The sequence below is a fragment of the Panthera pardus genome, unplaced genomic scaffold (assembly GCF_024362965.1).
Source record: "Panthera pardus isolate Hobbes unplaced genomic scaffold, ASM2436296v1 HiC_scaffold_24, whole genome shotgun sequence".
In the NCBI taxonomy this organism is placed as follows: Eukaryota; Metazoa; Chordata; class Mammalia; order Carnivora; family Felidae; genus Panthera; species Panthera pardus.
Genome location: NW_026526810.1, coordinates 130,818,654 through 130,842,366, shown reverse-complemented (window position 1 = coordinate 130,842,366; position 23,713 = coordinate 130,818,654). Strand labels below are relative to the sequence as shown.

At 44.6% G+C, this 23,713-nt stretch overlaps 1 protein-coding gene across 1 annotated transcript in view; it reads right to left on the bottom strand.

Annotated features, from left to right (window-relative positions):
- Nucleotides 1–23,713, bottom strand: part of AK7 (adenylate kinase 7) — a 76,052-nt gene that overhangs the window by 29,020 nt on the left and 23,319 nt on the right. The window contains exons 7-12 of the mRNA XM_019461900.2: nucleotides 18,075–18,185; nucleotides 7,898–7,978; nucleotides 5,198–5,286; nucleotides 3,003–3,093; nucleotides 2,022–2,099; nucleotides 1,044–1,193 (exon numbers count right to left, since the gene is read on the bottom strand). Of these exons, the coding sequence (XP_019317445.2) occupies nucleotides 1,044–1,193; nucleotides 2,022–2,099; nucleotides 3,003–3,093; nucleotides 5,198–5,286; nucleotides 7,898–7,978; nucleotides 18,075–18,185 (600 nt within the window). The remainder of the gene's footprint in view (nucleotides 1–1,043; nucleotides 1,194–2,021; nucleotides 2,100–3,002; nucleotides 3,094–5,197; nucleotides 5,287–7,897; nucleotides 7,979–18,074; nucleotides 18,186–23,713) is intronic.

The following is a 23,713-nucleotide window of genomic DNA, read 5'->3' as shown; positions in this document are numbered from 1 at the left end:
GCGGACACAATGGGGATACCACTCTTGCTTTTATGGAGTGTTCCCACCCTCAGTGGTAACTATGGTTATGATGGCACCTGCTCCTCCTGGGCTACCCTACGGTTTTCAAAACACGTTCTCATGTATTACCCACTATCGTCGTTGGGATGCTTCCCTGGCATAAATCCAAGGATCCGGGCAAGGGCTACATATACGCCCGATTTCGGGGAGGGTGGTGTGGAGATGCCACCGTTAGGCCATTCTAGCTAAGTCTGCATCCTAGCTAGTTTGAATCTCTGACTAGCTGTGTGACGTTGAAGAAATGCTTAAACTCTCTGAGCCTCAGTTTCCTCATCTCTAATGTGGAGATAAGAATATCTACCTTGAAGCTCTACCTGTGGTGATTAAAATGACCAGTGAACCCCCTGGCCAAAAGGAAGAGATCAAAGTAACAACTGGACTTCTTCCATTTTCCATTTCTCCTACCGTCTCCCGTAGGTAACCCAGGGCTGAAACAGACAAGCCAGGAAGCCCCTGCCATTTTTCCGTTTATAGGCAGTGCTGTGGCCATCAGTCTTGAGCTTGCTATCGTGTTCAATTTGTGTCAAGCGTAACAGTCATTAATCTAACTTTAAACTGTTTAATACTTAATTGACAAGAATTGACACCTAGATTGTCAGACGTGGACAAGTCGGTCAAATTTGAAAAAGAGCTTGAATTTAGAAATTGGGACATCTGAGAAAGAAAATACTTTCACTGGTGTAATCATACCAAACGTTTCATTTACATCGCTCAAATTAGAAGTTGGAACAGGAAGGAGCTCCTGGATGGTTCAGTCGGTTAAGCGTTCAACTTCAGTTCAGGTCATGATCTAACAGTTCGTGGGTTCGAGCCCCGTGTCAGACTCTGTACTGACAGCTCAGAGCCTGGAACCTGCTTCAGATTCTGTGTCTCCCTCTCTCTCCGCCCCCTTCCCTGCTCATGTGCTCTCTCTCTCTCTCTCAAAATCAAATAAACATTAAAAAAAAAAAAAAGAGGTTGGAACAGGAAATTGTTATAGTTACCAATAATCCTCTACTTTGCTTGTACTCTTTGAGGATATTGCTGATATTTTCCACAAATCCCGTTTGGGCAAGCCATCGAATGTTAAAATTCTCCTTCACAAAAAGTGCTTCCATTCTCAGGTTGACCAGTAAATGATCAAGACACTCTTGCTACAGGATAAAGGAATATTAGAGATTTGTCCTTTTCTTTGCCTTTCATTTTGACAGTCATAACAGGCCCAAATCACTGTTATCACAGGAAAAATATATACACATTCACAAAACCTGGATGTCCATCAATGGCGGCCCTCAGTGTGGACAGAGTGCCCTCTGTGGCCCTCTGTGGCACTTCTAAACTCTTCCCGTGTCTGCCCTCAGGGACAGGCAGCATCCTGGCAGCTCAAAGAAGTAGAGAGATACTGGAAGCCCCAGGAAAAGGTTTCTGTTTTTTTCCCCCCACCAATTGTAATTGGATCCATTCTTTGAACAGTGCAATCCCATGGCTCGAGATCCGAAAGAACAAATGTAGAGGAAAGCACTCCCTTTGACCCCCATCCCCACCCACCCAGCTCTGCTCCCCAGAGGCCACCAGAGATACCAGCCCCTTTGGAAACATTCTCGAATGTAGTGTTTTGATGCAATTTATTCCTAAAATGAATTATATCCTAGAGCAAGCTCCAAGAGCACACCGCTGACTAAGGATGTATAGGTTTTTGTGGTGACGGGATCAGAAATCCCAGGTTCCTGTGTGAATTGCACAAAGAGACCAGAGCAAAAGGACAGTAGGCGTCTGTAAAGCATTTATGGATCAGATTTCTCAAATACATTTTCTGACCAGGACCTCTGGGGATTTTTCGGAAAAGAAGAGAAAGGGAAGTTGCTTTGGGGTGCACTGTTCGGCTGTGCAGGAGGGGCAAAGGGGAACTGGAAGTCAGGCGTTCTGACTCCAAATCCCCCAAGAACCGATGCATTTTGGAAAAGACTCTCTTCAGTACTTACTGGTAAGTCCTTGGTTAGGAAAGCATTTTCTTTGGGGAGTCTCTGGATTTTCCCAGGGCCAGTATTTTTACTGATGCACTGTTAGAGAAAAACAGGGATATTATTTGGCTTGCCTATAAGATTTTGATATACAATTTCTTAAATGAATGTAAACATAAGTGAATATATATGTATATGTGTGTGTGTGTGTATATATATTTGTTTTTTTTGTTTTTTTTTTTTTTTTGCAAAGCAGAGGGGAGTGCACTGAGGGTATTCATTGATTCATTTGTTAACAAGTATTCAAGTATTCAACGTTCACCACTACAGGCCAGGGACTGGAGACAGAGGTGAGTAAGGCCGGATCCCTGCTCTCAAGGGGCTCTCAGTCTGTGGGCGGCAGGGGGCGGGGGGGTGGCAAACATGTACACAGAAGATTATGCGGAAAGTCTGCAGTTGGAGGAGGGGATGCTGGGAAAAGAGGTGCCTGGCCAGTTGGGGGAGGTGGGAAGGAGGCAGGGAGGGTGCAGAGGAGGAGATCTGAGCTGAATGTTAAAGACGAGCAGGGGGTGGTTGGAGGAAGGCCACACTCACTGTGCTAGCTGGGCTCCAGGTTGACAAGCGGCCTGGCTTGGAGAGGGGAACCCCTCCAGGCCCCAGACCTAGGGCCTCTGGAAGCTGCCAGTAGGTTTGAGGAACCCGACCATGTCAGTACTTTGGGGCAAGTGTCCCCAGAAACATTTTAGTGACCCCGTGTGTAATTCGTGTGTGTCTTGTCCCCACAGTGGCCTCTCCTACTTTCTTCTGTGCAGACTGGAGAGAGGCCATCTTGATGGTAAATTTCCCAGCACACACACGGCAAACGCAGATAGTGACTCTGGTTTTAAGGCTCTTCCGTTTGGGGAGCCCCCAGTCTTGCCGGCGTACCCGATTCCATGGCTATACTTCAGGGGGTGAGACAATTTAAGAAATGCCGTCAAATATGGGATGACACAGCTGTACCTTGACCAAGTCTTCCAGGGTGTGAATGGACTCGTCCACAGCAACCAGGTAGTGAATCTTTGGCACGTGGTCTATTATGTTTTGAATCACTCTGCCGCCCACCAGGAGAAGCCATCGCCAGAGGGGAGAAAGCAAAAGAGATGTGGTCAAGTAGGGTTCACCGACCACCGCCGCCATGGGCCAGCCAGCATCTCCCTCCATGGCTAACGTGGTCGGCTGGGGGCGGGGGGGAGGGAGGGACGGCAGTCTCTACGGACGGGGAAGCGGGTAAAGTCCAGTGACACTTCCGGGGCTGAAGAGCCGCTGGGCAAGTAGAAAGGCCAGGAGTTGAGGGGCCATCCGTCTGCCTCCAGATTCTCCCAGTGCGCAACAAAGGGCACCTGACGACCAGCAGGACTTCAGTTTGTGAAGTGTGCTCACCCAGGGGCTCCTGGGAGTCTCTCAAGTGCTCCGGAGAGGGGGTTTCACAAAGTCAGACACAGATTCAGAGAAGCCGTGGCTGTCTTTGGGGAACTGCGTGGCGCTAAGAGGCAGGGCAGAGGCTAAGATTTCCTGCCCTGGGTCAGTCACGATTGCCAACATCCGAGGGCCCGCCTCTGGGCGAAGACTGTGCCGTGGGCTTTCTGGGTGTTCCCTCCCTGACTTCTCACAAGTCTACCAGGCGGGTACCGTTGCTATCCCCATCTTATTATTTTTTAACGTCTATTTGTTTTTGAGAGAGACAGAGTGCAAGCAGGGGAGGGGCAGAGAGAGAGGGAGACACGGAATCTGAAGCAGGGTCCACGCTTAGCGCAGAACCTGACTCAGGGCTCAATCTCACAACCCTGGGATCAAAACCTGAGCCGAAATCAAGAGTCGGACACTCAACTGACTGGGCCACCCAGGCGCTCCGGTATTTTGTGTTCATAATGTAAAAGATTCTTTCACATCTTTAAAACCTAATAATGTAATAATGTAAAGTCTCTGCTGGAAAGAAGGGTACGTTTCAGCGTTTCCATGTCCAGTGTTACATGTTGGCTAGAATAGATCTAGGTTTTGCATGCAGTCTGGAGTTTATATAATTTGGAGGACGCTTCTTTAAGAAAAATAATAAAACTTAAATTTAGGACCTTGGAAGAGACCCACGTAGCGGTGGGGGTCTTGAAATCTAAGCTTCATGGTTTCCCAGTAAATTTGTAAACCCACCCGGGATTATGACTAATTGCCTAAATGACCACTGGAATCTAGAAGCCAGAGTCTCAGGGAAGGGCTGAAACTGCTCACTCCTGGTGGGGGGGGTGGGGGGAGGGGGGGGGTGGGGTTGAGGGGGGTGCAACAGGGCAGTAGAATAAAGCCCCCGGAACCTAAAATGTAGACGTGATAAACCATAAATACAGTGAACCCTCTCTCTGACCCCAGTGTCCAAGTCAGGGTCTGCAAGGAGGAAGGCTCTCCAGACATGTCTGGAGCCTAGCGCTGGGATACAGTGTGAGTGTGAAACACGTGTGCTCCAGTGGCCTACAATTGCCAAAAACACCTGCTTCAGGTTTAGAATTTGCGATCTGATTTCTGGAACTTAATTAAGTTGGCAGGCTGGACACAACACTCTCACCTGAGACAGAGGAACAAGACAGTAGGTCCCCAGAATGCACCTAACACAGTCTTATCTTTTCCCGAATTGGAAGGCATGCTGTTCTGTGGGAGAACAGTCTAAAAGATGACCTTGAACTTGTCATCCAAAGTGCAGCACTTTAAAATTTTTTTTTTTTTACGTTTATTTATTTTTGAGACGGAGAGAGACAGAGCTCTGTTCTTAATCCCCTCTGTTCTCCCCCCATGATGGGGGAGGGTCAGAGAGAGAGAGGGAGACACAGAATCCAAAACAGGCTCCCGGCTCTGAGCTGTCAGCACAGAGCCCGACGCGGGGCTCGAACTCACGGACCGCGAGATCATGTCCTGAGCCGAAGTCGGACGCTTAACCGACTGAGCCACCCAGGTGCCCCCAAAGTAGAGCACTTTTAGATGGTGGACCCTATTCCACCAGATGCAAACTGGAGATAATAACCACACCTTCTGCATAGGGTCGTTGCCAAGAATAAATACAATAACACATGTGAGGGTCGTGGCGTGTGTAAGTGCTCACTCCAGGCTCACTCCAACACCAGCACGTTAGTCAATTACTTCTAGGGAAGTCGTATCTCTAGGACGATACTTACCCTGCTAGATCAAGAACATGGATTGTTGGGATTACATTTGTTCCATCTCCAAACACTGGCAACGCAGGGACCTCACCCAACCAAGCCATCTAAAAGAAAAGCAAAAGCATATTTTCCCTGGTTATACATAACTATTATGGCTCACACACACAGCCACAGTCAGGGGCATCCGAAAGACCCAGTTATCGGATGAAGTCATCGCCTAAGGGGATGTTTTGAAAATCGGTTCTTTCTTTTTTTTATTAAAAAAAATTGTTTTAATGTTTATTTATTTTTGAGAGAGAGAGAGAGAGAGAGAGAGTGAGTGAGAGAGCAGGGGAAGGGCAGAGAGACAGGGAGACACAGAATCCGAAGCAGCAGGCTCCAGGCTCTGAGCTGTCAGCATGGAGCCTGATGGGGGCTCAAAGTCACAAGCTGTGTGATCATAACCTGAGCCGAAGCTGGACGCTCAACAGACTGAGCCACCCAGGCGCCCCTGAAAACCAGTTCTGATGGGATTTAGTTGCTGATCGAGTCCTGTTAAGAGAAATAGTGTAACCTCAGGGCTGAAATACTTTACAAGAAATCTATCTTTCCTGGCTCTCTTCAGGAGTCATCTGCATGGCGTCTATACAGAAAGGAAATGTTTTCATATGTGTGACACCTTCCACTCTTTCCAAAAAATGTGAATTCAAGTCTGAAATTCCTCCCACAGGGCCAGGGATAATTAGTATCAGTTCATAGATGAAATGCTTAGTTGATAAAGTATTCTGCAGGAGGCTACATTTCTTTTTTTTTTAAATTTTTTTTTTCAACGTTTTTTATTTATTTTTGGGACAGAGAGAGACAGAGCATGAACGGGGGAGGGGCAGAGAGAGAGGGAGACACAGAATCGGAAACAGGCTCCAGGCTCCGAGCCATCAGCCCAGAGCCTGACGCGGGGCTCGAACTCACGGACCGCGAGATCGTGACCTGGCTGAAGTCGGACGCTTAACCGACTGCGCCACCCAGGCGCCCCATGGAGGCTACATTTCTGATGAGTTGGGGAGCCTGGAATTGAACCCTGGTCTTCAGAGTCCAAGTCCTTGTCTTTTCCCTGCATTAGGTATTTCAGTAAATAGACAGTCTGGGTATTGTTCAGCTGTCAGGTACTAGATTATTTTAAATTGCTTTTATTTTTTTAAAGTCTATTTATTTTGAAAGAGAGAGAGAGAGCACATGAGCAAAAGAGCAGGGGAAGGACAGAGAGAGGGAGAGACAGAATCCAAAGCAGGCTCCAAGCTGTCATTGCAGAGCCCAACGCGGGCCTCAATCTCATGACCCCGAGATCATGACCTGAGCTGAAATCGAGAGTCAGGCACTTAACCGACTGAGCCACCCAGGAGCCCCTTAAGTGACTTTTAAACAAAGAGGTAGGCGTGGGGGCCACAGCAAACCACTGGATCTTGTAAGATATTTTGGACTCTGCAAAACCATTGAAGAACTTTAAGCAGTAGACTGTTGAATTTGAAGCAGTAAACCACTGAAGAATTCACAACAGATTTTCTTTTGTTGCCACTAGAAAGAATGATGGGGATTAAGAGTTGAAACGGGAAGGCGGAGGTCAGGACAGTTGTGCAGACAAGAGATGTCTGCCCTCCCCAGCCCGTGGGTGGAGGACTGGGGGAGCGCGGTTGGAGAGAAGGGAGATACTGGGGAGGTTGGCTCTACAGTACTGGGGGGTTTCGTGATGGATGAGAAGGAGGCAGGGGTTGGGTTGTGGTTGGTGCAGCTGGGTAGAAGAAGGTCCCATTTTCGGAGATGAGGTCCTAGAGGAACGGCAGGTTTGGGGGTGACCGTAGGTGGAGTTTGGGTTTGCGAACCATCCAAAGTGAGGTGTCGAATAAATAGGCAGCTAGATGTACAGAGCTAGGACTAAGGAGAGAGCCCTGCTGGAGAAACTTATGTTTGAGAGTCATTGGCCCCAGTCACGGGAATGGACAGACCCTCCCAGGGAAAGAGTGTAGACAGAGAAGACCAGAGGGCCTGGGGCAGGAACCTGAGAAAGCCAACATTCAGTGGTCAGGTGGGTGAGGGGTAGCTGAGAACCGATAAGGAGAGACTACAAATGGGCATCGTCACCTACCATTGTCCCACACTTCGGCCCCACGCAGCTTTTTGCTGTCCCTTAACACAGCCCACACATTGCTGCCTCCGGTCTTTGTGCTTACAGTTCCCGCTGCCTTTCCCCCAGAAAGCGAAGGAGCCACCTCCCTTTTCACTTCCTGCTCACGTGTCCCCTCATGAGAAAGGCTTTCCCCGACCATCATATCCAAGATACAACCTCCTAGCCCTACCGCCAGCTCTCTTTCTACCTTTCTCTGCTTTTTTGCTTTCCATTTTGTTTTTCAACAGCTGAAATACTCAACGTGTACTGGCTAATTTGGCCCTTGTCTCCTACTCTCCTCCTCTTCCCCACTGGAACCCAAGCCCCACAAACGCAGGGGTTTTATTACAGCATCGGATTCCCCGAATCTACAATGGTTTCCGGCCCATGAGAGGCATCGATGTTTGTCTCATGAATTAAAGGAGATCCATCTTGTTTCCTTATTATGTCGAGAGTGTGGTAAATACAAATTGTTAGTAACAGGAAAGGAAAATAGAAAAAAACATCTTCAAATTGTATAACCTTACTGTAAAATGCTTTAAAAAAAAAAAAACTCAGTCATTGCAAACTCATACCTTGAAAAAATAATGTAAGATGCCTCCTTCCACTCCATACTGAAGTCCAGCAGCAACCACGTAAGTCGCGAATTTTTTGACCTATTTGATAAAGTACAGGAGAAAAGCTAAATGTAATATTATTAATCATACCAAACCAGATTATTTTCGTGGTTAGAATGAGTACTATATGAATGCTTCTGACCACTATTAAAATTGATTTGGTACATTTTTTTAAGTTGATTTATTTATTTTGAGAAAGAGAGAGATTGAGCGTGAGCAGGGGAGGAGCAAAGAGAGAGAGAGAGACAGAGACAGAGACAGAGATAGAGACAGAGATAGAGAATCCCAAGCAGGCTCCACACTGTCAGCACAGAGCCTCACGAACTAGGAGATCATGACCTGAGCCAAAACAAGAATCAGATGCTTAACCGACTGAGCCACCCAGGCGCTCTGGGACTTTTAATTAACTAAAAGCCAGAGACGATTATGTGTGAGAACTTAACAGCTCCATGCACTATACTGGCACCTACAGAAGAAGGGAGATATAAAAATGGGTCCTTCCATGATGATCTTTACTTACCCAGTAGGGGAGGCGGACACACATATGGAGTTTCTAGGAACGGGCCACGCTACAACATGTGACATTGTGATTCATAACAAGATACATATATTCGGTTTTCACCTCCATATCTGGCACTGAGTTCCTAAAACTACAGGAATGTCCTAAGCAACAGAGTGATCAAGGTGCCTTTTGTTATGTCAATCAGGTGACTTTTGGACCCAATCTAGAGATGGGGGTTGATTGCCTGAAGCGCCAAGCTTGTGACCAGAAGGTCAGAACTTCCAAATCCTGTACCACCTCCAGGGAGGGGTGAGGGGTGGAGAGGAGTTCAATCACCGATGGAGTGTGATTTACTCAAACACGATGAAGTCTCCATAAAAGCCCAAAAGGAGGCTTGGATAGCTTCTAGATTGGTGAAAAGTGTGCAGACTTGGGAAGAGTAGGGAAACCCCATGACTTTCCCTATCCCTTGCCCTGTGGATCTCTTCCATCTGGCTCTTCCGGAGTTATATTCTTAAAAGTGTATTTATTTATTTTTGAGAAAGAAAGAGAGAGCAAGCGAGAGAGGGCAAGAGCGTGAACAGGGGAGGGGCAGAGAGAGAGGGAGAGAGAGGATCTCAAGCAAGCTCTGCGTTGTCAGCACGGAGTCCAACATGGCGCTCGAATTCGTGAACCACAGGATGGTGACCTGAGCCGAAATCCAGAGTTGGGCATTTAACCAACTGAGCCACCCAGGTGCCCCTGAGTTATATTCTTTTATTACAGCAAACTGGTAATCTAGTATGTAAAATGTTTCTCTGGATTCTGTGAGCCACTCTAGCAAACTATTCAAACCTAAGGTGGGGGAGGTGAGTGGGGTCATTGGAACCTCCAACCCATAAGGGTTGGTCAGAAGCACAGGTGACAACTTGGGCTTGCAACTGAAGAGGGTAGAAGCAGAAAAATGTTCACCTTTAGCTCAGAAGGCTGACCTATAGCCTGCATAGTTTTGATAAGGATCAAATACACACGGGTTGCTACATTCTTCTAGGGTCTCATGACTGCCCGTGTATTTCACTGACAGTTAATATTGAACTGAATGATACGCACCAGAGAAATCTCGTGAAAGTAGTTTCACCAGTAGAAATTCGAAGAAGCATTTCTGATCTCATACTTCCTGCACGTCCCTACCCCCTTGAGCACTCAGCATACAACCACCAGCTTCGTACAGAAAAAGTGCAGCCCTTTCTGCCCACGGGTCCTGTCCCCATGCTACTTAAATAAACTTACTAAGTCGTTACATACAGCGTCTCAAGAATTCTTTCTTGACCGTTGCGCTCGACGACCCCACAACACAACTGGTGTCTGAAGAGGCGGGGGCAGGCTTGCAGGGCTGAGCCCTAGCGGGATCTGACGTCACCTCCAGGAAGACAGTGTCAGAATTGAGTTGAAATGTAGGACACCCAGCTGGTGCTGAGACTGTCTTTGCCTCGTGGGAAACCCCTCCCAGAGTGTGCGCACACACACGTTGGAACCGGGTCCAGAAACTCTGTCGGGAAAATGAGTCTCTTCTGCCCAGGTGGTGGATTAAAAAATCTAAAGCCTCCTAGCGCAAATACCAAAAAATGCCCAGTAAGATGCCACTCGTATCCTGCCAGCAAGGCAGAATTCTCAAGGAAATAAGAGCTACCCGCTAGGAGCCAAAAACAGAAGTGACTCAGTGGGTTGAGTGTCCGACTCTTGATGTCAGCTCAGGTCGTGGTCTCACAGTTTGTGGGTTCAAGCCCCTCACTGGGCTCTGAGCTGACAGTGCGGAGCCTGCCTGGGATTCTCTCTCTCCCTCTCTGCCTCCCCTGCTCATGTGTGCACGTGCTCTCTCTCTCTGTCTCTCTCAAAATAAATAAATAAAAACTTAAAAAAAAAAACAACAACCAGAAGTGAAAACAAGAGTGGGGAGAGCAGAGAGTTGGGCCACAGTATGAAGGGTGCGTTCACAACAAAAGGGTGACCTTAGAAGGAAGTCCTCCCTGCGACAGAAGACGGCGAGAAGGAATCATGTCCAACCTAGCCAAGGCTTTGGAAGGAAAAAACGCTCCCTGGAGAATTTTAACCTTGGCCTTGTACTTTTCGAAGGTTTGTCTTTCACATTGAAATTCCCTGCCTAATCCAGATATTACAGAGCCAAAAAGTAACATAAAAAGCATTTTAGGCAGTGAGACTCTTTAGAGCACTTCAGAGAGGCAGATACAAAGCCCCTGCTACCCCCACCCAGGGACCTCCCTTGTCCCTTAAAGCCCCAGTAAAGGGACAACGCTGGGGCAAGAGTGGTGACTTATGGTAGCAGAGGTGTGCTGGTTTGAGGGCACAGCATTGACCGTGAAGCCAATAACAAACTGTAAAGCATGTTCACATGGTGAATTCCCATTTCCCACGGACCATGATGAATCCTGAAGGCACCCGACTCATGAACATCCTTGAGACTTTTATAGCAGCACTTTTGGTGAACACAGACTTCGCATTAGCCCCCTTTCCCCTGAGAACTCATCTACATGAGGTTTTTAGGGGCGATGAGCTATTAAGAAACCAATGTCGACAATTTAAAGCGATACTATTTAAAAAAAAAATCCATGTCAAATTACAGGATTATTTTTATAATTGGAGTTCCATAAATTGCCAGAAAATATGTTTATTAATAGTGACTTTGTAGAAAAAGACCTTACTAAAGATGAGCTCACAAACCAAAATTATAAAACTTATGAGGGAACAAACAATCCACCACAAATGAAATCAGACTTGCACTGCCTTCAGAAAATAAATTAGCAGAGGGGCGCCTGGGTGGCTCAGTCGGTTACACGTCTGACTTCAGCTCAGGTCGCGATCTCACAGTTCCTGAGTTTGAGCCCCGCGTCGGGCTCCGTGCCGACAGCTCAGAGCCTGGAGCCTGCTTAGGATTCTGTGTCTTCCTTTCTCTGCTCCTCTCCTGCTCATGCTCTGTGTCTCTCTCTCACTCTCAAAAAGAAATAAGCATTAAAAAAAAGAAAGAGTAGAAATGAGCAGAGATTGTGGAATAAATATGTTTGTACTGATGAAAAAATAAAGGCATGGGAAACAAAGGAAACGAACACGATGATGAGGATGGTGACAACAGAGATGATGATAAAGAACAGGCAGGTGTAGAGTAAGGAACAGAGAGGAGTCAAGGTTGCTGATTTAAGGTGGAGGAAGAGAGTTGACCACATCCTAGCCTCCCTCCCCGCTGCATTCATCACAGCCTGAGTCAGGCTGAGCTAGCAGGAGAGAAGTTTAAAATTAAATGGTAGACTGATGGCTTTAGTATTAAACTTGTCTGAGCCTTTGTAAGAACTAGAAAAGACTCCATTAATGCCTGAGAATGGTCTGGAAAGCTGTGGACTTGGCTGGGGATATCGTCCTGCTCTCAATTATTAAGAAAAAATAAACAGATTTTATAGTTTCGTTCTGGCAATGTCGAACACTGTGAAGGGGTTACAAGACTGTGCCTTGAAATGAGCAAGCCAAAAATCTAACATGATATCAAGGAGATATGGATAAATGTACTCCATAGTATGTCCCTGTCAGTAATTGATCAACTCAGGAGACCCCAAACTAGGAAGATATGCAAAACCCCATTAAGAAACTTGACCTAAGTAGACATATATAGAAACTCCACACAGTTTGAAATACACAGGTTTTTCAAGTCCATGTGGAATTTAAAATAAAAACAACACAGGCCATGTACTATGTAGCGAAGAATCTCATGACCAAATTCTCTGACCACATTCTCTGACCAAAAAGCAATTAAGTTAGAGATGAACAACAAAAAGATAACACCTTCTCTAGATATCTGGAAATGTAAGAAACCATTTCTCAATAATTCACAGCACTGCTTCCCAAGTTCTAATAGACTACAGAAAATTTGTAGAAATTAATAATAATACAAATACCATTTATGGCACTTCAAAACTTGAAAGCTGTTAAAATTATACTTGGTAGCAAATTTGTGGCATTAAGTGGTTATATTAGAAAAACAAAGATTGAATATTAATAAACTTAGCTTCTAAAACAAAACAGCATAAACCCAAATTAGAAAGAAGAATAATGAAGACAGAGAAATTGATTTCTTAAAAAACAAAGAAATAGCAGAACACAGCAAAAACTACCTCTTTGATAAGAATAATAAAATTGAAAAATTGAGGGGCGCCTGGGTGGCTCAGTCGGTTGAGTGGCCGACTTCGGCTCAGGTCATGATCTCGCGGTCCGTGAGTTCAAGTCCCGTGTCGGGCTCTGTGCTGACAGCTCAGAGCCTGGAGCCTATTTCAGATTCTGTGTCTCCCTCTCTCTGATCCTCCCCCGTTCATGCTCTGTCTCTCTCTGTCTCAAAAATAAATAAACATTAAAAAAAAAAACTGAAAAATTGATTCAGGGGTGCCTGGGTAGCTCAGTTGGTTAAGTGTCTGACTTCCACTCAGGTCATGATCTTGCAGCTTGTGAGTTTGAGCCCTGCATCAGGCTCTGTGCTGACAGCTTGGAGCCTGGAGCCTGCTTCCAATTCTGTGTCTCCCTCTCTCTCTGCCCCTCCCCTGCTCATGCTCTGTCTCTCTCTCTCTCAAAAATAAATAAACATTAAAATATTAAAAAAAAATTGATTCAGATTGATGAAGAAAAGAAGGGTAAGACACAAATAAACAGCAACGTTGGAGTTTGAGTTGCTGAAACAGACACTTTTTTCCTTTTGGAGTTCTGAAGATTTAAAAAAGATTTAGGGCACATGGATGGCTCAGTTGGTTAGGTGTCCAACTCTTGATTTCAGCTCAGGTCATGAACTCCCCATTCATGGAATCGAGCCCCCTGTTGGGCTCTACACTGATAGCTCAGAGCCTGCTTGGGATTCTCTCCCTCTCTCTCTACCCCTCCCTGATTTGCACTCTCTCTCTCTCTTTCTCTCTCTCTCCCTCTCTCTCTCTCAAAATAAATAAATAAAAATAAACATTTAAAAATATTTGGGGTGCCTGGGTGGCTCAGTTGGTTAAGCGTCAGACTCTGCTCAGGTCATGATCTCGTGGTTCGTGGGTTTGTGAGTTCGAGCCCTGTATCAGGTTCTCTGCTGTCAGCACCAAGCCCACTTTGAATGCTCTGCTCCACCTGTCTCTCTGCACCTCCCCTGCTTGCTCTCTCTCTCAAAAATAAAAATTAAACACAATTTTTTTTTTTAAGATTAAAGAGATTAAAACTTTGTAAAAAGGCAGATGGATCTCCAAGTCACAACTTTATTACTGGTGTGGTTTAGGCTAGAGGACATTACTTAGCTGAGCAGGGATGAGGGGCTTCCTAATCCTGAACTCCAGAATAAGACAAATTTTCCCAACCAGGCACAGGCAGCACCAGAAAACTATGGGTTGGTTCTCCCCTGGGGGGCTGCCCCTGCAACACTTAGGGCATGAAGACGCTGAACGCTGAATGCAGGCACAGCAACATTGAATTCAGCAACGCTGAATGCAGCTAAGGCACAGCTGTAGCCCAGAGCAACGAGAGGGAGGTGGGGTCAACATGACGTGACCACGCCCCTGACACAGCCACCAATCACGTAACCCGATTGAGCTTCAAGCCGCGGGGTAACAGGTGCCGGCAAGAAGACAGCCTTTGGGGAGGATACCCAGGCTCTTCCTCATGGGCACCAAAAGAGTGGGAAAGCAGTGATGCCCCCTCACAATATTCGTCCTGAAAAGGGAGACTAAACTACAAATAGAAATTTAAAAAACATCTTAGGAGAGACTTATGGGCAACTTTTGCCAGTTAATTTGAAAACTTAGCCTAAAGGGCTAGTTTCTTGCCCCCAAAACCCACGACTGCCTTCACCCAGTCCAAGATCGTCTTATAGGCAAATTCTACCAAATATTCAAGAGATATGCCCAATTTCATATAAATTACAAGAGAACAGTAAATTTTGTTTTCAATTTGTATGGGAATAGTAAAACCAGGAAACTAAAACAGGAAAGAGACAGTATGACAAAGGCAAACTATAAGCCATTTTCACTTATCATCTTGAATCTAAGTGCAAAAATCTCCAATATGGCATTATCAAAGCAAATCCAGAAACTTTTTTTTTTTTTTAAGTGAGCTCTACATCCAATGTAGGGCTTGATCTCACAACCCTGAGGTCAAGAGTTATTCATGCTCTACTGACTGAGCCAGTCAAGCAGCCCTGGAAATATTTTTTATTAAAAAATTATCATGAGCAACTTGGGTTCGCCAGAGAATACAAGCATCAAAAGTCAGTGTGGTAAACAAATTATTACAATAAATTTCATAAATTGCCATCGAGATCTGACAGGTGACCATTTTTTCAGGGACTATGTACACAATACCCCACAATTAAGTGGTATTCAGGGATGACTTAATGATTGAAGTAATTTGCAAGATAGACAGGCAATTCTGGTTAATTTAAAATACTAATTAAAGTCAATATACTTGTATTTTTAACACTATTTTAAAATATTTAAAAAAATTTTTTAATGTGTATTTATTTTTGAGAGAGAAACAGGCATGAGCAGGGAGGGGCAGAGAGAGAGAGAGAGAGAGAGAGGGAGACACAGAATCCAAAGCAGGCTCCAGACTCTGAGCTGTCAGCACAGAGCCGGATGCGGGGCTCAAATTCACAAACCATGAGATCGTGACCTGAGCCGAAGTCTGACGCTGAGCTGACTGAACCACCCAGGTGCCCCTAAAATATTCTAAATAATCAGTGTGACTCCTTTGAAGATGGAGGCACCCAGTTCAAGCCATGTTTAGTGTTAGGCAAATCACAACTATTTAAGCAACTTGTATAGTTATCAGGGCTCCCCCTTTGTCTCAGAAAACTAAAGGAGTCCGCCTTCGGGGGGACTACATATATTACTACATATATTTAGGTGGTACATAAAAATGAATGTGATGGCTGCAGGTGTGGTCAGCAGAAGAGCATCGGACAACCAGCCTGAGGAGTGCCAAGACCTCAACTGCTTGTTCACGGCCGGGAGGCCAGCTCTTAGCCACGGTGCCTGGTACACAGTAGGATCTAAAAGGACATGTGTTAAATGAATGGGTTAAAGTTTACTTCTAAGGTTCAATCGACCCAATGCAAAGCACTAGGTTTAAAATTGGGTCATTGAGAGGCGCCTGGGTGGCTCAGTCAGTTGAGCGTCTGACTCACGATTTTGGCTCAGGTCATGATCCCGGGGTCATGGGACAGGGCCTCACATCGGACTCCGAGATGAACAGGGAGCCTACTTAAGATTCTCTCTCTCTCTCTCTCTCTCTCTCTCTTTTCCCCCTCCCCTGCTCATGCACTCTTTCTCTAAAATTAAAAAAAAAATTTTTTTTTTTAAATAGTGTCATTGAGATGACCAAGTTGGCCAGATCAACCTGATTTTATTAATTGTTCAGTAAAGACTAATTAAGAAAGCTGGGAATACTATATATATATTTTATATATAAATATATATTATGTATTTTATATAAAATATAAATATATTTAAAATATAAATCTATTAAAATATATTTTTATATAAAAATAAAAAATTATTTTTAGAGAGCAAGAGAGAGCAAGCTGGTGGGGGAGGGGCAGAGGGAGAGAATGAATCCCAAGCAGTTGCCACCTAGCACGGAGCCTGACTCGGGGCTTGATTCTGCAAACCGTGAGATCACGACCTGAGGTGAAATCAAGAGCTGGGTGCTCAGCTGAGCCACCCGGGCGCCCCTAGAATAAATCTTTTCAATAAAGTTTTGATTGTTTTATTTAGAGCATGAAATAAATTTAATGTTTCTATAAGAAAACAGATATTAAAATGATAGTATTTCTCCATTTTACACTTTTAGTCACATCAATTATGTTTATGTGTGTTTTCTTCTACATAATTTGGCATAAATAATCAAGAAATAATGGATTCTTGGGGCACCTGGGAGGCTCAGTCGGTTAAGCGTCAGACTTCGGCTCAGGTCACGTGCTGACAGCTCAGAGCCTGGAGCCTGTTTTGGATTCTGTGTTTCCCTCTCTCTCTGTTCCTCCCCCACTCATTCTCTGTCTGTCTGTCTCTCTCTCTCAAAAATAAATAAACATTAAAAAAAATTTTAATATAAAAAAAAAAATCATGGATTCTCTACCTGGGGAAAAGCTCAAAGCTCAATAAAATAATACACTCACAAGATTTGGAAGTGGAAGAAATTTAGACCTGTCTAGTCCAGTGCCTTTATTCATTTATTTTAACTCCAAAGTGTTAATTACTTAGCTAAGGTCATAAATTAATGGCAGAAAAGGGGCTAGAACTTTGAATACTATATTATCTTCTTCAAATATTTTATACTTGTGGTGTTTGCATTGCCAGAATAAAAAAAAAAATTATTTTATTTTTTTTTGGTTTTAATAGGACAGAAGGTGGGGACAAAGTTCCCATTGTAATATCCTCTGAGCCCACTAGGTGTCACCTTGGAACCATTGTTACATATCCCTACTGTGGGTGTTCTGCTCCTGGGAAAAACATAGTGGATGGAACCTTTAGAAGTTTGGGGGTTCTATATAAATTCTACCTAAGTTAAAGGAGGATGAAGTTACCAGCACCTGGTTCACAGAATGTTGAGGATTATATAGGATGTACCAGAAGTAAACCCATGAGGATTACCAGAAGTAAAACATTTAGCACAGTGCCTGGCACATAGTAAGCAAACCCTTGATAATTCTTAGGTGTAGTAAACGTATTCATCACCAAGGCACTCCTACCATCTATTTTGACAAAAGATAGGAAATATAATAGTTTTATAGTATATATATATATATATATATATATATATATATATATATCTCCAAATGATAAATTTTGCTGCAACAGAAGGCTAAGAAGTGTTATTATTTACAAGAGTTTCTCAGCTATGGGTCGATCTTAATAACTGGTGGCCAGGCCTGTGTCAAGATCAACTCTACTGAAAGACTGAGCTTTGAAATCAAGAAAAAATAAATAAACCCCACAGTCTGATGGATCTAGTTCTGAACCACAGCTGTACCACTTGACGCCTCTTTCCTGAAGTGCCCGCATCCGGGAAATGGGGATAATTATGTACAGAGTCAAGACCGTTGTTGTAAGGAGTGGATCAGACAAGGCCAAGAATTGTGCGCGCAGAACGGTGCTCAGCAAATCCCAGTTGTGTGAACTTGGGCCACTTATTTAACTGCCGGATGTCCTCTCCGCCTTATTTGTAAGGGAAGGTTAATAGGCACTTTTCGGTTATAAGAAACAAATGAGATAGATTCTGGAACAAGGGGAAATGTGGCTCCCCTCTTCCCCACTCCAGCTCTGAGTTATTTGCCTCTTCTGGGCTCAGGGACTCTTTGAACCCACACCTTAGTGGATAAGGGCTTGAGCTCTGCTGGGGCCTAACACAAGGCTCTCAACTTAGTGGACTGGACCAAAACCAGAACCAGAAGCAAGGCTCATCTTGGGATGAGCCTGAAGCTCAGAGACCTGTGGGTGAGAGGGCAAGGAAAGAGGCATTTAACGAGCTGAGATGATGTCCGTAAGGCACGGAGAACAGTCCCAGCCACGTGCGTTGAGCGCTGCTTCAGAAAGGACTTCTCTTACCCTAAATGCCTTACTACTCCAGACCTACATTTTTTCCAAATTTGAGAACCATTTTTTCGGCATTGATGTGGTCCAGAAAATTAGGATGTTGCTTTCTTCTTCGATAATCCTCCTCAGTAAACGGGATCTCAGAATCATCCTGTGAAAGAAAAAAATCCAGATTGGATGGGTGAAACTTAAGAGCTACATAAAACATCTAAGCCCCAGATGCTGGCTCGGCTATGTTCCAAAGAGCTCAAATAAAGCATCTGAAAAGTTACTGCTTATTTTTACAGTGATTTGACTTCCTTGAAAATGCTTTAGCTGGCCAAATTTTATCATTTATACTTAATTGAAACAAAATAAAAATTCAAATGTCTTTCTTTTATTTTGTAGAGACAGCGTCAGGTTGTCTCCGGGATTCCATCAAGACCTTCGGTAACCCATTTCTTTGATTTTTTTTAATTATTTTTTAATGTTTATTTATTTTTGAGAGAGAGAGAGAGAAAGAGAGTGCAAGCAGGGAAGGGGCAGAGAGAGAGACACAGAACCAGAAGTAGGTTCCAGGCTCTGAGCTGTCTGCACAGAGCCGACACGGGGCTTAAACTTACAAACCACAAGATCATGACCTGAGCCGAAGTCAGATGCTTAACCAACTGAGCCACCCAGGCGCCCCTCGATAACCCATTTCTTAATAGTTCTTGCAACTTACATAGTTTCATGTTTTAATCTAAATCATGGGTTTTTCTTTCTCTTCCACATTGCCCTTTCCCCTCGAATCAACCTCATAAGAACATTCCATGTGCAAATTTCTATGTCAGGCTTCATCAGATAAGGTGAAATATCAATTTGCATTGCGAATCAGGGATGAAAAATATTTCTTGGCAGTCCGCTGGGCTGTACATTGTGTCCAGTCCTCCCACAGCTCACCCTCATGCCCAGTCACATGGAAGGATTCTTCCAGAACCACAAAATGGAAACTTACAGAGACTCAAAGGAGGAGACTGAGACCCATGGTACAGAGTGGCTTCTCTAAATCCATCCAGATTTAGAGGTCCTAGTAGTTGGATGAGGATTTTATTTTTTTATTTTTTCAAATGCTTATTTTATCTACTTTTGAGATAGGGAGGATGGAGGAGGGGCAGAGAGAAGGAGAGAGAGAGAATCCCAAGCAGGCTCCACGCTGTTAGCACAGAGCCCGACATGGGGCTCGAACTCACGAACCGTGAGATCATGACCTGAGCCGAAGTCGGAAGCTTACTGGACTCACCCACCCAGGCACTCCTGGAGGGGGATTTTTAAAACACATTGTTCAATAGGAGACTTTCAACCACTTCACAGTGGTCCAAGTTACATAATCAACCCAAAACATTTGAGCCCTGAGTTTACAAGGAATGAATCAGAGAAATGGAAGAAACACAGTGTTGAGGACCCCGATTGTTGGCAGGTTGGAGAAACGGGAGGAAGGGCCCAAATGATGGGGGACCAAGCTGGGAACTGGTGGAGGGTGAGGCAGTTTACCAGGGCTTGTGGGCCATGTGGAGGAGTTTAGATTTATACTAAGAGCATAAGGAAGCATTGAAGGGTTTTGAGCATTTTAAGCAGCACTAAGCCATGATCTGAATTATATTTTAAGATCACTTAGGCTGTCCCTTGAAGATTGCATTGGAAGGAGGTGACGGAGGCACCAGTTCCCAGGATGCTTTCACAATGGAAGGTGGTAACGGCTGAGGCTTGGTCTAGGACATCGCCATGGATACAAAGAAAGCAAGATGGATTATGACACATTTTGGGTGATGAGTTAACAGGATGTACGATGGGTTGTTGGGTGGGGGGAAGGGAGTGAGGCTAGGGCAGGTGGATTGGGGGTTTTGGCATGGGGAGTAAGACGGGGAGAGAGTTAGTGTTCAAGGGGAACAATTCTGGGTCCATGGTAGGCACTCAATGAGTGCATGTTACGGGATAAGCTGACCTCTAAAGCATGTCCAGTGGCTTACATAAAGGGTCGCTAGAAGAACTACAGGGCACCCAGCTAAATTTGAATTTCAGATAAACCACCGAAGAGTTTTTAGTGTAAATATGTCTTAGATATCTCACGGGATAGACTTAGGCTAAACATTACTCACCATTTACACGAAATTAGAATTTAACCGGGCATCCTGTACTTGTATTTGTTAAATCTGGCCATCCTACTCACTATCAGCTTTCCCTCCGGGATGAATGGAGTCCCGGCATCCCTACGGCCCCAGACTGTCATGATAGGGTGGCCAGCCTGCCTCATGGACTCTCCTGCTCCCTGTGACTGGGTGCCCAGCACCCCTCTTCTAGTAGAATTTGTCTTTCCTTCAGTCCTCACGGCTACCGCAGAGACGGTCACATCCCTGGTGCTCAGGTTTTGTGTTTTTTTTGTTTTTTTTTTTTTTAACGTTTATTTATTTTTGAGACAGAGAGAGACAGAGCATGAACGGAGGAGGGTCAGAGAGAGAGGGAGACACAGAATCGGAAGCAGGCTCCAGGCTCTGAGCCATCAGCCCAGAGCTTGACGCGGGGCTCGAACCCACGACCGTGAGATCGTGACCTGAGCTGAAGTCGGACGCTTAACCGACTGAGCCACCCAGGCGCCCCGGTGCTCAGGTTTTGATGGCCAGTCAAACTCGTCCTTAACATTCTGAGACTGGGACTGATGGACAAGCAAGATCACCCCCTCCCTGGCCAGCTGCACGGTAGCCCGTGAATGTCAACCAACCTGGGCTTCAGCTTCTGAGTTGTCCTCCCGATTCCTGGTTGGGACAGAGACCTGGCTTTCACATTATGAACCTTTGCTACTATCATCTGACTGTGTTCCTTCTAGTCCTTAAATGTCACGTGTTACAAATACACCAGTAAAATATATTTTAATATCTATATATATTTTATAGATAGATAGATAACCTGTATCTTTCATATAGGTTTTAGATCCTTGCAACTATTTGCATCTCTGCTTTTCCAATCGATGACGAGTCGACTTTGGGTTGGCATTATATCCATTATCCTATAATTGATACATATCGATGTCTGGTAGCATTTCTGGAAACGTAGCCTGTCTCCTGGGCATCTCACTGTAATCAATAAGCTTGTTTAGAGGCTTCGTCCTTCCAGGAGGTGAAAAGCTGACTCTGCAGAGTGATCTCCCCCTTTTTGTATAGGATATTGGGTGAAATCTGTTGTCTTGGAATATGGCGTTGGACCCACTCTTTAGTTGGTCATTGTGTTTCACTGCTTGTGTGGACTACCCACCTGCTGGACTCCTTTTCCCAGCTGGTTATTCCGTGTGACTATCAGAATGCACCAGTTTCTTCCTCTGGATTATTTGGTTGAGTAAAGTTCACCCCTCTTAACTCACACATAAAAAAAAGCAAACACATAGCTATACTTTTAAAACAGATACTGGGGCACCTGGGTGGCTCATCTGGTTGACCATTGGACTCTTGATTTTGGCTCAGGTTTGTGAGATCGAGCCCCGCATCGGGCTCCATGCTGACAGTGCAAAGCCTGCTTGGGGTTTCTGTCTTTCCCTCCCTCTGCTCCTCTCCCACTCTCTTGCTCTCTCAAAATAAATAACTAAACTTAAAATAAAATAAAATAAAATAAAATAAAATAAAATAAAATAAAATAAAATAAAATAGATACTAAAGAAGAAAGCCCCATAAACATTAAGATTTTCCCACTTGTCAAAATAAATACAAATGAAAATATTCTACTGTATTTACAATTCTTTTGTATTAAAAACGTTCTTTATAGACTTTAGCCTCTACTACAAAGCTGTAATCATCAAGACAGCATGGTATTGGCACAAAAACAGACACATAGACCAATGGAATAGAATAGAAACCCCAGAACTAGACCCACAAACGTATGGCCAACTCATCTTTGACAAAGCAGGAAAGAACATCCAATGGAAAAAAGACAGTCTCTTTAACAAATGGTGCTGGGAGAACGGGACAGCAACATGCAGAAGGTTGAAACTAGACCACTTTCTCACACCATTCACAAAAATAAACTCAAAATGGATAAAGGACCTGAATGTGAGACAGGAAACCATCAAAACCTTAGAGGAGAAAGCAGGAAAAGATCTCTCTGACCTCAGCTGTAGCAATCTCTTACTCGACACATCCCCAAAGGCAAGGGAATTAAAAGCAAACGTGAATTATTGGGACCTTATGAAGATAAAAAGCTTCTGCACAGCAAAGGAAACAACCAACAAAACTAAAAGGCAACCAACGGAATGGGAAAAGATATTTGCAAATGACATATCGGACAAAGGGCTAGTATCCAAAATCTATAAAGAGCTCACCAAACTCCACACCCGAAAAACAAATAACCCAGTGAAGAAATGGGCAGAAAACATGAATAGACACTTCTCTAAAGAAGACATCCGGATGGCCAACAGGCACATGAAAAGATGTTCAACATCGCTCCTTATCAGGGAAATACAAATCAAAACCACACTCAGATATCACCTCACGCCAGTCAGAGTGGCCAAAATGAACAAATCAGGAGACTATAGATGCTAGAGAGGATGTGGAGAAATGGGAACCCTCTTGCACTGTTGGTGGGAATTCAAATTGGTGCAGCCGCTCTGGAAAGCAGTGTGGAGGTTCCTCAGAAAATTTAAAATAGATCTACCCTATGACCCAGCAATAGCACTGCTAGGAATTTACCCAAGGGATACAGGAGTACTGATGCATAGGGGCACTTGTACCCCAATGTTTCTAGCCGCACTCTCAACAATAGCCAAATTATGGAAAGAGACGAAATGTCCATCAACTGATGAATGGATAAAGAAATTGTGGTTTATATACACAATGGAATACTACATGGCAATGAGAAAGAATGAAATATGGCCTTTTGTAGCAACGTGGATGGAACTGGAGAGTGTGATGCTAAGTGAAATAAGCCATACAGAGAAAGACAGATACCATATGGTTTCACTCTTATGTGGATCCTGAGAAACTTAACAGAAACCCATGGGGGAGGGGAAGGGAAAAAAAAAAAAAAAGAGGTTAGAGTGGGAGAGAGCCAAAGCATAAGAGACTGTTAAAAACTGAGAACAAACTGAGGGTTGATGGGGGGTGGGAGGGAGGGGAGGGTGGGTGATGGGTATTGAGGAGGGCACCTTTTGGGATGAGCACTGGGTGTTGTATGGAAACCAATTTGACAATAAATTTCATATATTAAAAAAATAAAATAAATAAAAACGCTCTTTATACAGTTTTATGTCCGTTTGGTTGCTTTTGGCTACAAGTAACAGAAAGTCAAATTCAAAATGGCCCCAACACTGATGGGATTCATGACCTCCGATAAATAACATTCAAAAACCCGGTAGCTCCAGGTGCCCCGTGATGGGCCTCTCTGCTCCTCTGATGCCCTCTGAGCTCTACCTTACTCACTGTGTGGCCCTCCTCTTCAGGCTTATAAGCAACACTGGCAACAGCAATCCCAAGTGTCATATCCACAGTCAATAATATTCCCAGAGGGAAGAAGGTTGCATCTTCCTTGAAGGCTCTCTTTATCAGAGATGAGCCCTTCCCAGAGGTCTCCTGGCAGACTTCTCTCTGTGCCAAAGACCAGACCACCCTGATTTTCCTGGGCACAAAGTGAGATTACACCTCCCAGGCTCTCTTGCGGTTGGGTGTGGCCATGTGACTG